Source organism: Hyperoodon ampullatus, assembly GCF_949752795.1.
Source record: "Hyperoodon ampullatus genome assembly, chromosome: 11".
NCBI classification, from domain to species: Eukaryota; Metazoa; Chordata; class Mammalia; order Artiodactyla; family Ziphiidae; genus Hyperoodon; species Hyperoodon ampullatus.
The window spans coordinates 54,179,623-54,194,615 of NC_136924.1; the positions used below are offsets into that span (position 1 = coordinate 54,179,623).

Genomic DNA, 14,993 nt, shown 5'->3' on the forward strand with positions numbered 1-14,993 from the left:
TCCCTCCCCTGCCCTCCCCCCTGCACCGTGCACCCCCCTTCCCTCGGGGCGTCTCTGGTCTCTCCCGAGTGGCACGACGCAGGCCCCACCTCCCCGTCGGAGTTCAGAGCGCATCTTTCCTCTTGCACTCATCCGCCTGGAGGTGTGTCTGGGCTTATGCTCAGGAACAAGGCCACCCCCTCTCGTGTGCCTCCCTTCCCAAACCTTGGTCTCTGTTCCTAGTTCACCCCTGGGTTCCAGTTGGTGCCAAAGTTTGCGAAAGAGGATTCTGTCCTGCCCACAGACTCCAGGACTAATGAAAGATAAAGAACAAAGCACAAGCCAATATGTACTTTCCAATAATTTTTTTGTTTTTAATATCAATTGACATTTTAAAAAATACAGAGGTGTTTGACACAGAATAGCACCATTGTGTAGGACACACACAGTTCCTGCGCCCGGCACCTGAAGGGGGGGTTCTCTTGCCTGGGCTGGGGGGCAGTCACTCAGGGGGCGTTTGACTCACACCAGTTAGTTTCCTGCCTCTGCCTTGACCCAAAGGTCTTACAGGAAGACAATAAATAAATAGAACACCGAGATTTTATTTTGCAGTCTGCCCAGTTCAGGTCTCTTAGAGAAGGGAGAAAAGTCCAAACTGTGAGAGGGTGGGATGAATGGACATCAGGTCAGGTCAGCCATTCAGTGCAGAGTCCTAGAGTGACTGGGATTGGAAAGTACTTGGGTCCTTTGGGTTTGCAATGGATGGTGTTGTTTCTGGGTTCGGGTTTTTACAAGAAGCAGACAGGCCCTATGTCCACACCGAATTCCTGCTCGGGCCCTCCTATGTCCATGGGTGCAATGTCAATGATGGGGAGGCGTGAGGTCTTCTGCGACCGGTACTCAATCATAGTCTTGCCCCACTTACCGGTGTGTTTCTAGGGGAGAAAGAGAGGAGAGTCGGTGGATGCCTTACAATCTGGTGCCAGCTGCCCTGGACCCCAAAACTGAACACGAAGCACAGAACACACCCGGGGGGCCTAGACCTCTCTTGGATTGGCCTCCACCTCGACTCCAGTCCTCAGCAGCAGGGCCTCCTCCCCCTGCCCTTCTCCTCCCCACTGTCCGCAGTGACCCAGCCTGCGAGGGCAGAGGCCCACACATCGCATGAGTGTTCCTCCAAGTCACCGGACACGCTGAGCCAAGGGAGGGGAGGAGACAGAACAACACGCCCCTCTCCCTCACCCGTCGCTCTGCGTGTCGTCCCCAAGTAGCCCGTCACGCTCGTGCCCCTTTAGGACTACAATGCCTGCTGTGGACCAGCCCTCTGCCTGCTGCAGCCTGGGGCCCCGGGTGGCTCATCTCTCTGGTGGCCCAGCCGGCCTGACTCACCGTGCAGCCATCCTTCAGAACAGTATACGTGAACCTGCTGTTGCCCTCAGCCCGGATCTCCACGTCGTTGGAGCCCTGGATGAGCAGGGCCTTCTTGAGGTTGCCAGCGGCTTCGTCCAGGTAGGCGATGCTGTTCTTGCAGTGGTAGGTGATGTTCTGGGAGCCCTCGGTGGACAGCAGGCGCAGGAAGGTCATCTGGACGTTGGCAGTGTTGGGAGCTAGGTTGTCATCTCCATAGCTGAACTGGGAGGGCAGAGAGCAGTGGCGTGAGGCCCGGGGGCACAGGGGCCTCCGACCGGGGTTCACAGGAGCTGAAGGGGGCTGGGGGAGGGGTCACTAGGAAGACATGTTTGCTTGCGGGGAGTGGAGCAAGCCTCCGAGGACTCTTCCTCTACCTCGAAGTGGGAAAAAATCCTCCTCCTCCTCTTTCCTTCTTCCCCTTAACTCTCCCCCCACCCCATCCAGTGAGAATGGGAGCAAGGCGCTAAAAACTGCCAGGGAGAAAGCAGAGGAGGATTCTGAGGCACCGTCCCTGGCCTAGAGCAAGCAGGGACTCACGTGGAAGCCACCGTTGATGGTTTCTCCAAACCAGATGTGTTTCTTGTCCTTGCTCTTGCTGTTCCACCAGTTCTTCTTGGGAACGCTGGCTGGGCTGGGGTAGACGCAGGTCTCGCCAGTGTCCATGTTGCAGAAAACCTTCATGGCGTCCAGGGTGCAGCCCTGGTTCGGGTCGATCCAGTAATCTCCTGCAGCGGAGAGGCAACACCCCATCGGGGCTCAGACAGGCACAGACACACGCTCCCGAGAGGGCCAGGCCTGCCTGGGGTGACAGAAAGGCCTACGGGGACACCAGGGGGAGAGGAGCAGGGTGTGAGGGCCACATGCGGCCAAAGGGAGGGGAGAGGGAGGGATCCGGGCGAGGAGACCCGGATGGGAAGGTCCAGGGCTAAACGGGGGTGCAGGCAAAGGGACAGGAGCAGGGCCTGCCCGGTGGATGGAACTCTACCCTGAAGTCACTTCCACCATGTGGCCATGGCAGGACGGGACCAGGGCTGCAGTTTCTCTGCTGTGAAATGGGGGAGCCACCAGTGCCAGAACCTTCCAGGCCCAACTCTGCCCGGCACTAAGAGATGCCTGCTCCCTCCTTCTGAAGGGGGCCATGCCCAGTGGGCTGACTTCCTACTCTCCGGGGCGGGGATCCTGCCCTCCAGGCTCACCGCTCTTCCACTCAGGGTGGCAGAGTTTCAGGTCCCGGCAGGTGCGAGCGGGGTTCTTGCGGGATCCCTCGGGGCTGCGGATGCTCTCGATCTGGTTATTGAGGGACTTGAGTGTGGCATCCACCTCGGCGTCGTGCTGTCTCAGGTTGCCGGCTGCCTCATCGGCCCGCATGTACTGCAGGGGGTCGGGGCCCTTCTCTCTCGGGCCTAGGCCAGCAAAGGCGGACATGTCAATGCCAGGGCCAGGGGGACCTGGAGGGCCAGGGGGTCCAGGATTTCCAGGAGGACCCTGCAGCAGGAAACAGAGAAATCAGCCAGGAATTACAGGGAGACGCCCCTCCTATGTCCATCCCCACCTGCTAGAATGTACTAGGATGTCTTCTTCCCAGTCCCATGACGTTGGGTGTGTGCATGTGTGTGTGTGTGTGTGTGTGTGCACAGCAGGCCAAGACCAAGAAAACCATAGAATGCTCCCTGTTTTTTCATTAGTCCCTCTCTTCTATGTCTCATGGACTCTGAACTTCCAGGGAGCTCCCAGGATAAAGGATGCTGTCACATTAGCTGCAGGCTGATGCCCCAGAAGAAGCCCTTAGCATCAGAGAGCTCAAGCCTCCCGGTGCTGGGAACACCCCAGACAGCAGGAAGGACACTCACAGCAGGGCCAGTTTCGCCTGAACGTCCACGGGGTCCAGGAGGTCCAATGGGGCCGGGGATTCCATTAGCGCCATCTTTGCCAGAGGGACCGACGGGGCCAGGAGGACCCTGCAGGCCGGGAGGGAGAAAGGCAGTGAGAAGAGAGCCATCGACAAAGGGAAGGTCCGGGGGAAGCTGGGGCTGGTGAGGCGGCCATCCTGGCAGCACTCATAGCTGCTCTCTTCCCAGGTTTTCCCATTTCTCAGTCATGGAACCCCGCGCTGGTCTCCGTGTGGCCAAGAACCGGCAGGACGGCTTCACGGCTCTCTCACTCCCTGCAATCCTCTTTGTAAAATCCTATTCCCAGGGAGTCTGTCTGACAGCCGAGAGCTGCTCTCGTGTTCGTCCTGTGACCTCAGGTACTTCTCTGGCCACAGTGTCACCAAGCCAGTCCCACTTCTGCTGCTGAGTGAGGTACCTGAGCCCGAGGCTTCCCCAGAAGCAGCCACATCTCCCTCCTCACCAAACAGCTGACCAGCACCCTGGTCCCACCCCGGAGGAAGGGTTCACTCCGTCTCACTTACTCTGGGGCCAGAAGGACCGGCAGGACCAGAAGTCCCTTGGTCTCCAGAAGGACCCTGTGCAGCAGGAAGAGGCAAAGGTCAGAGGTCAGCACAGACAGGGCCCCATCTTCCACGTCAGGAGGGCCTTCTTGAATATGTATATATACTGGGAGCTGGGGGAGCGCATACACGTCCCGCCCCTGCTCCCCTTCCATGTGCTCCTCCCTCCAACCCTGAGGAGGCCCTGCACGTTTCTCAGGATGATCCCAAGTCGCCTTAGCAGCATGGGAAACTCAAGTGGGCTCTGTGAAGTGAGATGCCCTGGGGAACAAAGCGCAGCCTGCGGCACTCACAGGGGGGCCGGGCAGACCCTGCAGACCAGTGAAGCCACGGTGTCCCTTCAGTCCCCTCTCGCCAGCCTCTCCCGTCTCTCCTTTGTCACCTCGGGGGCCTTGAGGGCCCTGGGAACAAGACACAAAGACACAGGTTTGGTCAGCTCAGGCCAGTCTCTGCCAGCCTCACCCGAACCAAGGAGCCCCAGGTCCCTTCTGCCCCCTGAACCTGCCTGTCAGGGACCCAGCACAGGATGCTCAGATACTCACTGGCATTCCCCGGGCTCCAGCTGGTCCTGAGGGTCCCATGGGGCCTTGTGCACCCTGTGGGGAGAGTGGGGGCAGCGTCAGAGCACGGTCAGGACAGGGACGGCCCTCTTCTGTGTCTGCCCCCGGGCTGGGCACTGAGGCTGCTGCTCCACAGCCCAGCCCCAGGGACGCGCCCAGGGCCTGGGGTGGTGGAAAGCTCCCTACCCACGCAGCCACCCTCCTCCACCGTGGCTTTTACTGACTCGAAGATACTCACAGCTTCTCCTCGGTCTCCCTGCTTGCCGACTGGGCCGGCGGGGCCAGGAGAGCCAGGGGGCCCTGGGGCTCCGGGGGCACCCAAGGGACCGGTCTCACCACGATCACCCTGTCAGGAGAGAGGTCTCCGGCTCAGAGAGGAACGTTCCAGAAGAGGCAAGGAGAGACGTGATTCTGACCCCAGCCCTGCCAGGCCAATGGAATGTCCTCCCCACCCCACCATACTCACCTTGAGTGAGACCCCAATACTCACCTTGACTCCAGCTGCACCGTCTCTGCCAGGGGGGCCGTCAGCACCAGGGCTTCCCTGCGCAAAGGGAAACAGACGCCATCAGAGCTGTCCACCATCCCCGCCTCTGCTTCCTGTCCTCTCTCAGGAGCCCAGGTTTGTGCCCTCCATCCAGCCAAAGTTTTCTCAGCCAGCTTCCTCCTGCCTCCCCGCCATGGGCCCAGCTCTTAGTCTCCGTGCCCTCTCTCTCCCATCACCACCCTCCCATCACATCTGGGTGCTTGGGCTCGGCCCATCTGTCACCCCCTTCTCCAGGGCTCCCCTCTCCCTAGAACGGGCTACCCCACAGTGGATCCCACTGCACACCTCGCGTCCAGGTTCACCCGCAGGACCAGTCAGGCCAGGAGGACCCACGGGGCCAGGGGGACCTCGGTCTCCAGATGCTCCAGGAGCTCCCTGCTTGCCAGGCTCACCCTGGGGGACAGCGACGAGGAGGATGAGTGCGTGCTCCGAGGCCCCTCTGAGCCCTTCTGGGGAGAGCACTGACCGGGGGTCAGTTCAGATGGTACGGAGTGGTGGCAGCCTCGGGGTGGCCAGGCCACCGAGAGCACCAGGTGAAGAGCCTCCACCTGAGCCAGGCTGGGCCCAGCTCGCCCGGAGGAAGGGGCGTCCCCACTCACCGACGGGCCGGGCAGGCCGGGGAATCCTCGCTCACCACGCTGCCCAGGCAGACCAACGATGCCCCTCTGACCAGCCAGACCCTGGGGACCTGGAGGACCGTCGGGACCCTGAGGGAGGAGAGGAGGGAGGTGAGAACTTGAGAAGTGACACGGAGCCGCCCCCTGCCCATCTGTGAGGTGGCCAGCTGCCCACTGCAGGGGTCAGGGCACTTCTCTCTGCAGCGCCCACCCCTCCCCGGCAGCCCCACAGTCCTGCTCCCCCCACTCTGGGCTCTGTGAGCCCACGTGCCCTTCACACTCCTGCTCCAGGGACCTTGGCCCTGGGCTCCCCAGCCTGGGGTGGGACTTACAGAAGGACCGTCATCTCCAGGCTCTCCCTTCTCGCCAGGGGGTCCGGAAGGACCTTGGAGGCCAGGGTCACCAGCTCGGCCAGGGGGGCCACTGTCTCCTCGAGCACCTTTGGGACCATCTTTTCCAGAAGGACCAGGGGGGCCGGGGGGTCCAGGGTTGCCCTAGAAGGAACAAATGCGGGACGTGAGAACTCATCTCACCCTTTGCCATCCTTCCAGGCTACCAAAGCCACGGTGACCCTCTGGGGGCTTCCTCCACCCTAAGGGCAGCTTGATCCCCACCCCGGACTACCTCTTCCATCTTCTCTCCCCCATGAGCTCTGGCTTCAAGCCAGCCTGGCTTCTCCAGCCTCTGCACACTTTGCTTTTTCTGATCTACCTGGACTCCCTTCTGCCTCCTTCCCTGTGGCCTCAGTCCCACCACCCGTCCTCAAGGAACAGCTCCAGCCTCGCCCCTGGCCGCTAAGCCTCTGCGCCTGCTCCCTCTGCCCTTGGTGGTGTTGGTGAGCTGGGGGACTTTCCCCAGGAGCAAGGTGCAGACATTCTTACAAAGCACAGTGTGCTCAAGAAGTGTGCGTCCACGATGAAAGCAACTGTACCAGCCCTGTCCTGCCCATGGAGCCAGAAGCGCGTGGCCAGCAAGAGGGCACACCGCCCTGCTCCCAGCTGTCTACAAGGAGAGCAGGTCCCTATGGTCAGTTAACTACTGTTCCCAGGAGTGGGGATGGGCACAAAGACATGTGGGGGACTGGGCCAGACTCTTCGACCCCTGCCTGTGCCTCCCATGCCTGGAGTTAGGGAGGAAACAGCCGGGGGCAGCACTTACATTGGAACCTGGGGGTCCGACGCGGCCTGCAGCTCCGGGGAATCCGGTGGCCCCCTATGTGACGAGAGGAGGACCCTGAGTATCTCAGACCCTCAGGAGGCCCAAGAATCAAATTTGGGGGCGGGGGTCTCATAGGCTGGCGTGGAAAGGGGCGGGGGGCGCACGGCAGCAAGGGGAGAGCTACAGAGGGAGAAAGGGCCCCCAGGTCGGGCCACTGCCTCGGGCAGCCGCAGCTTCTCAGCCTCCAGCCCCTGCAGGGGGAGCATGCGGCCGGGGCAGTCAGCGCTGTAGGGGCGCCCTCTCTCCCACCTGGCTGTGGGATGGGCTCTGTGTGGGAGGGGCTCGGGCTGAGAGGGAAGGAGGCGGGGTGGGGTCTCTGGGGCCAGGCCTCCTTCCTGAGGCCCGGGCGGGTGGGTGCGAGAGAAGCCACTGCCCCTACAGTGCCCTCCACCCGGCCCAGTGACAGTGGGAATGGGGGCTTTGCTCACCGGGGGGCCTTGAGCACCTCGGGCTCCTTTAGGACCAGTCACACCAGTAGGACCCTGGGGAGGAAGGAGGGAGATGGTGAGGCCCGGTCGCCCTGGGGGAGGGCTGTGGGCTTCTGGGCGCGGGTTCCTTCTGAGCCCCCGACCGACCGTGGACTCCTGAGAGCTAGGTTCTCAAAGACACAGCTTTGTCAGCACTAAAATCCCAGCCTGGAGAGGCTGTCACAGGTGGGCCTGCCACCCCGACCCATAGGAGACTCGTGTTCTAGGAGACCTCGGGGAGGGCAGGCCCATCAGGTGTCCTCAGAGCCAGTCCGAGGTCTCCCAGGAGACGGGCCACTCTGCCCCAGGCCATCTGTGCTCAGGGAGATCCAGCGGCTGGTACCCTGTGTTGGCCCCCGGCCACACCCACACCCACACCCACGGCTCTGAAAGCCAGCTTAGCTCCTTGAACCTTTACCCCTGAGCACAAATTCCTCCTCCCTGCAGCCTCCCCCTCCTGTGGCTGCAGCAGCAGGCTCCGGAGTCTGCTGGGTGGAGGGCCCTAAACACAGGCGGGCATCCCCAGGCCTTCTAGCCACCTCTGCCTGCCCAGGCCCCTCTCCCAGCACCCAGCACTGCCTACCCTGTGGGATCGGTTGCTGGGGGGAGCTCAGTGTTACCCACCTGAGGCCCGGGAGCTCCAGAGGGGCCCTGAGGACCCGGGGCACCAGCGTCACCTTTCTGGCCAGCCTCTCCTTGCTCGCCTTTGGCACCGGGCTGGCCGTCAGCACCCTGTCCCGGGAAGGAGGAGGCCAGTGAGTGCGGGCGAACACTCGAGGTTCCTCCAAAGGGGCCAGAGACTGTGTGAGTGTGTGCGTCCACCCTGGGCCTGGACACCGAGCCTCAGGTAGGACTGTCACATCGGTGTGGAGATGTGGATGGAGAGGAGCCATTTCCCTCTTCTTTAAATCCTGGCCCTCCCTCCCCCGCAGGCGGGATGGTGTCCTTGGGGAATGACTTGAGCTGGCCAGAGTGGAGGGCATGGGAGGGAGGGAGGGTGGACAGAGATACTCACAGGGGGACCGGCAAATCCAGCGGGCCCGGGGGGTCCAGTCTCTCCACGTTCACCCTGTGAGAGAAGAGGGCCGGGAGGGGTGAGGCTCAGCTGCCGGCCTACTCTGTTCCCTCCTGTGAGCCCAGAGCCCGCTCTGGCCCAGCCCAGCCTACTGCACAGTAACCCTCAGACAGGGGGTCGGGAAGCTCCGTCCTAAATAAAGGGACCCAGGTCAGAAAGCCTCTCGCGGTCAGAGGATCTGGGGACCCGAAGGCCCTCCACCCTGATCACCTCATGGGGGGGACGTGTCTTCTCCCTTTCTCATCTCTCCTCCCACCCCCAGGCCCAGAGGGCAGGGTGGGAGCCATGCCCGGGGGGCCTGCAGGGCCAGGCTCAGGGACAGATAGATACTCACCGGGGCGCCGCGAGCACCAGCAGTTCCTGCAGGACCAGGAGGTCCAACTTCTCCCTAAAGTGGGCCGGCGGGGGTGGGGGCGCGGACAAAAGCCAAGGATGAGGAATGTGGGGTGAGAGGGGGTCCCTTCCAGAGCAAAGTGCATCCAGAGAGCCCTGACGGTGGGACAGGGTCTCTGGTCTCCCCTCCGACCCACGGCATGTTCTCCCCTTATTGCTTTGGCCATACCTGCACCTACTCGGGGCCTTTGCTGAAGACACCCATACCCCCATCCAACTGCTTCCCTCCGTGGTGCACACAGCCGTGACTTTGCCTCTAAGAAGAGCCCCCACCCTCCACTCCTTGCAGCCGCTGCAGGGCAGGAGGCCGACAGGTATCGAGCGAGGGGAAGAGAGAGCAGTCTTTGGCAGGAGATGAGAAGGAGATTTGATGGGGAGGCGAGGCAAAGCGAGGAAAGGGATCCACGACTCACCTTCTCACCGTTGGCACCAGCCGGGCCAGGGGGGCCAATGGGGCCAGTCAGACCCTGGCGGGGGAGAAGGTGGAGTGAGGGGCAGGGAGAGGCAGCCAGGGACGCGGAGTCCCAACAGGGAGCCTGGAGACGCCGCACCCAGCGGACCTTGGTGTACCCTCGTGTGGCCCCCAGAGCTCCCTCTCACCCTGGGGTCCCCACTTTTGACAGGGAAGTCCCTGTAGTTGCCCAGCCCACAAAACTGAGATAGGAGCAGAGACCACGCTCACACGCTGCCCCTCTGTCCCCTGAGTGCATGAGGTCCCCTGCGTGCATGAGGTCCCCTGCGTGCATGAGGTCCCCTGCATCCGTCCCCCTCCCAACCCCAGGGAGCCTGCAACCAGCAACCACTTACTCGTCCACCGTCCTTCCCGGGGGCTCCCTCGGGGCCTTTCTCACCAACATCACCCTGTGGGATAGAGAAAAACGGGCCACCTCAGGAAGTCACTCCAAGATCCCCTTTGCCGGCTCAGTGCCCACCCCACCCCCCGAATGGGGCTCCAGGCAGAGCTCAGAGCCTGGCCAAGAGGGCTTTGCTGCAGTCTCAGGGTGGGTGACGAGGAGTAACAGAAGTGAGACGGAGGGAAGTGTCAGGGCAGGATGTCGTGTCACTCAAGGTCAAACGGAGAGCCTGGGAGGGGTCTCCAAGTTCCTCAAGAGGGTAACGGGGACCCTCACCGCCCCTCACCGCCAGGTGCCGTGGGGAGCGGGAGGGAGTGTGGGGAAGCCCAGCTGTGGCGGAAGCGCGCTCAGCCTGGTACTCACCCTGTCTCCCTTGGGCCCAGCGATGCCAGCTGCTCCTCTCTCACCGGGCATTCCCTGCAGACCTGGAGGGCCCTGAGCCCCAGGGGGGCCACCTGGGCCAGCTGCGCCCTGCGGTGGGAGAGGAATCAGTGGAGGGCAGCACTTCCCCCGGGCCCCCCAGGCCCCAAGCCCCCTTTCCTTCCCTTCCTCCTCTGCCCAGATCCCTTTCTGTCTCATCCTCCATCCCTCCCTTCTTCCATCTTCATCCCCCCTGAGCCCCCTCCCCTTCCAGCCCAGAGGACCCCCGCCAGCAGGACCCGCCTCACTCACTTTGGGACCATCAGTGCCAGGAGTGCCAGGGAGGCCGCGGGGCCCCTGGAGGCCCTGGGACCCGGGAGAGCCACGTTCCCCTGGGAAACCTCGTTCACCCTGTGGCAGAGACACCAAGGAGCAATCAGGCAAGAGAGATGGGGCGGAGGCCCAGAGAGAGAGGAGAGCCAGGATGGCTGTGCTGGGACGCGCGGCAGAACCGCACGGGAAGGAGCAGGCCCGAGGAGGCCGCGCGGGAACAGCGGGCGGGACACTCACCCTGGGACCCACGAGGCCGGGAGCTCCAGCTTCACCAGGAACGCCCTGAAGAACAAAGAAGGATGTGTGAGAGAGCAGAGGCTTTTCTGCCCCAGATCCTCGGCTGAGCTGCCCTCCCGCTGGGGGCTGAGCTCAGACTGTCCTCTGTGGAGAGCTGGGCAGCAGGTCCTGGACATTCCCTGGCCTCATGGGGCTCCTTGTGCCCCCTCCTGCCCTTGCCTCCTGGGCATGAGAATAGGTCTTCCCACCTACACAGGCTACAGGTTCAAAGAGCCCCAAACTCACCTGGTCACCTGGTTTTCCACCTTCACCTGGGGGACCGGGCGGGCCAGGAAGTCCCTAGAAGCCAAGGTGACTTAGTTAGGAAAGGAGTGCGTTTGCTGGCGTGCCCTGCAGGGAGGCCAGCACAGTGCGAGAGCAGGTGTAGGGGAGGGGGTTCAGGGAAGACTCATCCCTGGGTCCCCCTCAAGGGGGCACTGCTGCTGCCCCAGAGTCCTGCGTGTGGACGGAGACTGAACAGGACTGATCCAGCCACCTACCTGGAACCCAGATGGCCCCGGAGCACCCTGCTCGCCTCGTTCACCGGCAGGTCCCTGCAGAGGAAGACAAAGGCGAGCTGAGCCAGCCTCCAGAGAATCTGGGACCAAGCAAGGTGTGCATGCCTCGCTGTCCTCCCACCAGTGACCCGCACCCCTGACAACCCCGATGGGGTCCAGGCTGCCTCCTGGGATGCCCTGCCTCAGCTCAGGCTGGGTCAGGTGTCCTGGATCAGCCCAGATCCACACCTGTCAGCTCCATTACTCCCCACCTCTACCCACAAAGCTCCTGCCCACGTGCCACCTGGAGAGGCTGGGCAGGTACTTACAGCAGGTCCAGGGGGGCCTGCAGCTCCTGTCTCACCATCTTTGCCAGGGAGACCCTAGAGGGGAGAGAAAGGGGTGATGTAATGATGCACTTCTTCAGTTCTACAGGCCCCAGGACCAGGCAGGTGTACTATGTGGCCCAGAGTTTCTAGATGATCCCCCGCCTGAACTCCATTTCCACACCTTCCCTTCCTGTCCTTCCCCGGCCCCCTTCTTTCCCTCAGTCCTTCTCAGCATGGGAGCCTCCTCCATCTCTCTGGGCTGCTGTCAGCGACCAGAAGTCTCCCCGTGCGGACTCCCAGAGCAGGGCCCAGAGCAGCATGGGCTCAGCCACAGGAATCCACACTGCCAACTAGGGGTCCCAGAAGCATGCCATAGGGATGCTCTCTCCTTACAGGGGTCCAGCAAACGCTAAGGCATGGGCAGTGGGGAGGGTACTTACTCTCAGACCAGGAGCACCAGGCAGTCCTTTCTCACCAGCTTTGCCAGGCTCACCCTGGAAGAAAGAGTACAGGGCCATAAGGTGGAGGGCTCTGGTGGGAGCGGGGGTATGGCCAGCTTGGGAGACTGGGGCTTGGGGTCACTGCCTCGTGGACAGCAAAGGCCAAAGCCAAGTGTCAGCACCTCTCTTATGCTCAGAGGTGTGAACTGATAGCGCTGCCCCATGGATCAACGTCATGGCTGAGATGTCCCAAGGGCTCTAAAGAGTCCTGGGTTTCCCCCGATCACATCCACTCCTACAGGGCGTGGAGGTCCAACTGCCCAGGGTACCATGGATCCTGCTCATCATGGCCCTTGGGATAACTCTATTCAGGGCCAGCCCTTTCCCCAGGGGCAGGGAGGTAGTAGCACCATATGGAAGGAAATGGAAGGGCAGGTGATTACTTACATTGGCACCTTTGGGGCCAGGGAAACCCATGACACCAGGCTGCCCACGAGTCCCCTGAGGACCTGGAGGTCCAGGGCGACCATCTTCACCAGGGGCTCCCTGAAAGAGAGGACACCATTCTCAGAACACGGACACTCGACCACATTCGTCCATCCAGTATCTACTAAGTGCCTACTATGTAGCAGGCTCAGGGCTGGGCACTGGCCAGACAGTACGTGGGATGGACCAAGTTCACAAATAGCAGCCCACGTCACACACAGGCCCCATCGGCGACAAGGCACTCCTTTGCTCATAATTTTTGTCCCTGAAAATGCACACCGTGCTTTGTCTTCCTCCAACAGAAGGCCCAAATGCACAAGGGGGTGGCATTTTCAGAACTCACAGCCACTGCACAGGCCACACCTGGCCCTACTACCTACCGTCTGTCCCCCACCCCAATTCTCAAAATTCACGGGCTGCCCCTACCCAACTCCTGTCTCTTTTCCCATCTGCCTCCCCAAGGATTTCCCCAACCCCTCCCAACGACCCCAGATGACGGACTTACAGAAGGACCAACTTTGCCTTGAGGACCAGCATCACCAGGGCGACCAGTGAGACCCTTTGTGTAGGAGAGAGAAGAGGATGGGTGTCAGGGCAGCCCCAGGACCGCCCAAACCTGGCAGCACAGGGGCGGAGGGACCAGGTGGGGCGGGGCATGGGGGGTCTGCTCAAAGTCAGAAGCCGAGGACAAAAGCAGCTCTGCTACTTACCCGGGCTCCAGGGAGGCCAGGTTCTCCAGGACGGCCAGGGTCACCATTGGCTCCCTTGGGACCAGCAAGGCCACTGGGCCCTCGCTCTCCAGGGGCTCCCTACACAGGAGGAGGCAGGGGGTCAGCAGAAAGCCATTTGACCAGTGATGTGGGGACCCCAGCCCCTGTGCCCCAACTCACCTTGGGACCTGCCAGACCATCCTGACCTGGGAACCCACGGTTGCCAGGAGCACCCTAGGGAGAAGTAGAGAGGAGAGGCTGTGAGTTAGGGTGGCCCCTGACCCAACCGCGGCTGCAGAGAGCCTCGCCAGACCCCGGGGGTCCATCCCACGAACCCGCCAACCATAATTTCTGTGGCGCAGTAGCTACAGCCTGCAAGGTTCTGAGAGATTAACTTCTTGGGCCTGTGCCCACCTTTCTGGGAAGGAGCTGCAGCTATTTCATGCCATCCCAGGGGTGGGGGAGAGACACAAAGAAGGAGAAGGTTCCCTATCCCCATGGTGGTGGGTGCAGAAAAAAGAAGTAGGACGTCTAGGAGGCCACAGACTCAGCAAAGACCCGGAGCCACAGGGACCGGACTTGCATCTCTAGGTCACACCCCAATGAGCGTGGGGACTCCTGGCCCACTTACTCTTTCTCCAGGGGGACCAGCGGGCCCAACACCACCAGGCTCTCCACGGGCCCCTCTTTTGCCTTCTTCACCAGCAGGACCAGGGGCTCCTTGGGGACCAGCAGGGCCCTGAGAACCAGCACAAAAGAGAAACAGGGTGAGTCTTCGCCAGGCCCTGGGGCGAGCACCGGCCTGGTGTGTGGAGGAAGTGGCTGTGACTATTGTTTCAGGGCTGGGGGACCTGGGGAAGTGAGGCCACAAAGGATCAGCATGGGGGAGAGCAGAGCGCCCCAGGGGGAAGAGAGAGAGTATAAAGTTCAAACTGGTCAAGCTGGTCAGGCCAACGATGGGAGCTGAAGCTGCAACAGCTTCTCAACCTTGTCATATCTCGTCTCCGACATGGCCTGAGACGACCTGGATTAGGGGACAGAGCTCCTGCAGAGGTGGGCAGTGGGCCAGGCGTGGTGGCCAGATACTCACCGGTTCTCCCTTGGGGCCTTGTTCGCCTTTGAAGCCAGCAATACCAGGCTCACCCTTAACAAAGGAGAAAGGCAGGTTCTCACACTCGGTTCTCTCCACGGCCCTGTCCCTACGTCCCGAAACCCTTAAAGGCGCCCCACCAAAGGACATGGTGTGAGCACAGGAAGGAGGGGTGGCGGGTTTGACTCTGGGGCGCTTGGGGCTCATCCTGGATCTTACCGTTTGACCTTTCGGGCCCAGAGGACCAGTTGCACCTTGAGGGCCGGGTGGACCACGGGGCCCAGGGAAGCCGGGAGCACCAGCAATGCCAGGGGCACCCTATCAGCATGAGCAGAGAGAGAGGCATCAGGAGAGGGGGCAAGGAGGGACTGACCCCACCGGGAGGTGCCAAGTCCCAGGGCAGCACTCACAGCAGATCCTTTAGCTCCAGGAATTCCATCCGATCCAGGGTTACCCTGAAAAAGGAGACTGTCATTATAAAATAAGCAGCGAAGAATAAACCCCAGCCATCTCCTAGCCCTCCAGGCCCCAGGTCCAGGGGCTGCAGCAGCAGCTGCTGTCCATTCCAGGCATGGCCCTGCTGGACATTTCAGGGGGAGGATGGGCGATGGAGGGAGACATGTCTCTAGAGATGGGCGGGGGGTGGGTGGGGCCTTCAGCCAGAATGAAGGTTTCATGATCGAGACGCCACTTCCCTCACAGCTAAGCACAGAGTCAAGTGTGCCAAGGCCTCAGACCCCAGACCCTTCAGGCAAAAGGGAAGCTAGACTTACAGAGGCACCAGCCGGCCCGGGGGACCCAGGAGTACCAGATTCACCGCGAGGACCTTGGGCACCTTCAGGACCTCGAGCACCGGTGGGGCCAGCTTCACCCTGGGAAGAGACAGGGAGGGATGGAGTG

The 14,993-nt window shown here is 61.8% G+C and overlaps 1 protein-coding gene across 2 annotated transcripts in view; it reads right to left on the minus strand.

The window, feature by feature from the left end:
* Window positions 1-767: 767 nt before the first annotated feature.
* Window positions 768-14,993, minus strand: part of COL2A1 (collagen type II alpha 1 chain) — a gene marked incomplete at both ends in the record, with an annotated part of 30,564 nt that continues 16,338 nt past the window's right edge. For both annotated transcript variants that reach the window (XM_079715662.1, XM_079715663.1), the window contains 36 exons: window positions 768-914; window positions 1,369-1,611; window positions 1,927-2,114; window positions 2,586-2,874; window positions 3,240-3,347; window positions 3,803-3,856; window positions 4,135-4,242; window positions 4,384-4,437; window positions 4,640-4,747; window positions 4,892-4,945; window positions 5,234-5,341; window positions 5,548-5,655; window positions 5,898-6,059; window positions 6,724-6,777; window positions 7,212-7,265; window positions 7,875-7,982; window positions 8,266-8,319; window positions 8,660-8,713; window positions 9,132-9,185; window positions 9,526-9,579; window positions 9,936-10,043; window positions 10,245-10,343; window positions 10,503-10,547; window positions 10,788-10,841; window positions 11,042-11,095; window positions 11,368-11,421; window positions 11,808-11,861; window positions 12,255-12,353; window positions 12,799-12,852; window positions 13,004-13,102; window positions 13,184-13,237; window positions 13,635-13,742; window positions 14,094-14,147; window positions 14,313-14,411; window positions 14,504-14,548; window positions 14,867-14,965. In XM_079715662.1, coding sequence (XP_079571788.1) covers window positions 768-914; window positions 1,369-1,611; window positions 1,927-2,114; window positions 2,586-2,874; window positions 3,240-3,347; window positions 3,803-3,856; window positions 4,135-4,242; window positions 4,384-4,437; window positions 4,640-4,747; window positions 4,892-4,945; window positions 5,234-5,341; window positions 5,548-5,655; window positions 5,898-6,059; window positions 6,724-6,777; window positions 7,212-7,265; window positions 7,875-7,982; window positions 8,266-8,319; window positions 8,660-8,713; window positions 9,132-9,185; window positions 9,526-9,579; window positions 9,936-10,043; window positions 10,245-10,343; window positions 10,503-10,547; window positions 10,788-10,841; window positions 11,042-11,095; window positions 11,368-11,421; window positions 11,808-11,861; window positions 12,255-12,353; window positions 12,799-12,852; window positions 13,004-13,102; window positions 13,184-13,237; window positions 13,635-13,742; window positions 14,094-14,147; window positions 14,313-14,411; window positions 14,504-14,548; window positions 14,867-14,965 — 3,342 coding nt within the window. The remainder of the gene's footprint in view (window positions 915-1,368; window positions 1,612-1,926; window positions 2,115-2,585; window positions 2,875-3,239; window positions 3,348-3,802; window positions 3,857-4,134; window positions 4,243-4,383; window positions 4,438-4,639; window positions 4,748-4,891; window positions 4,946-5,233; window positions 5,342-5,547; window positions 5,656-5,897; window positions 6,060-6,723; window positions 6,778-7,211; window positions 7,266-7,874; window positions 7,983-8,265; window positions 8,320-8,659; window positions 8,714-9,131; window positions 9,186-9,525; window positions 9,580-9,935; window positions 10,044-10,244; window positions 10,344-10,502; window positions 10,548-10,787; window positions 10,842-11,041; window positions 11,096-11,367; window positions 11,422-11,807; window positions 11,862-12,254; window positions 12,354-12,798; window positions 12,853-13,003; window positions 13,103-13,183; window positions 13,238-13,634; window positions 13,743-14,093; window positions 14,148-14,312; window positions 14,412-14,503; window positions 14,549-14,866; window positions 14,966-14,993) is intronic.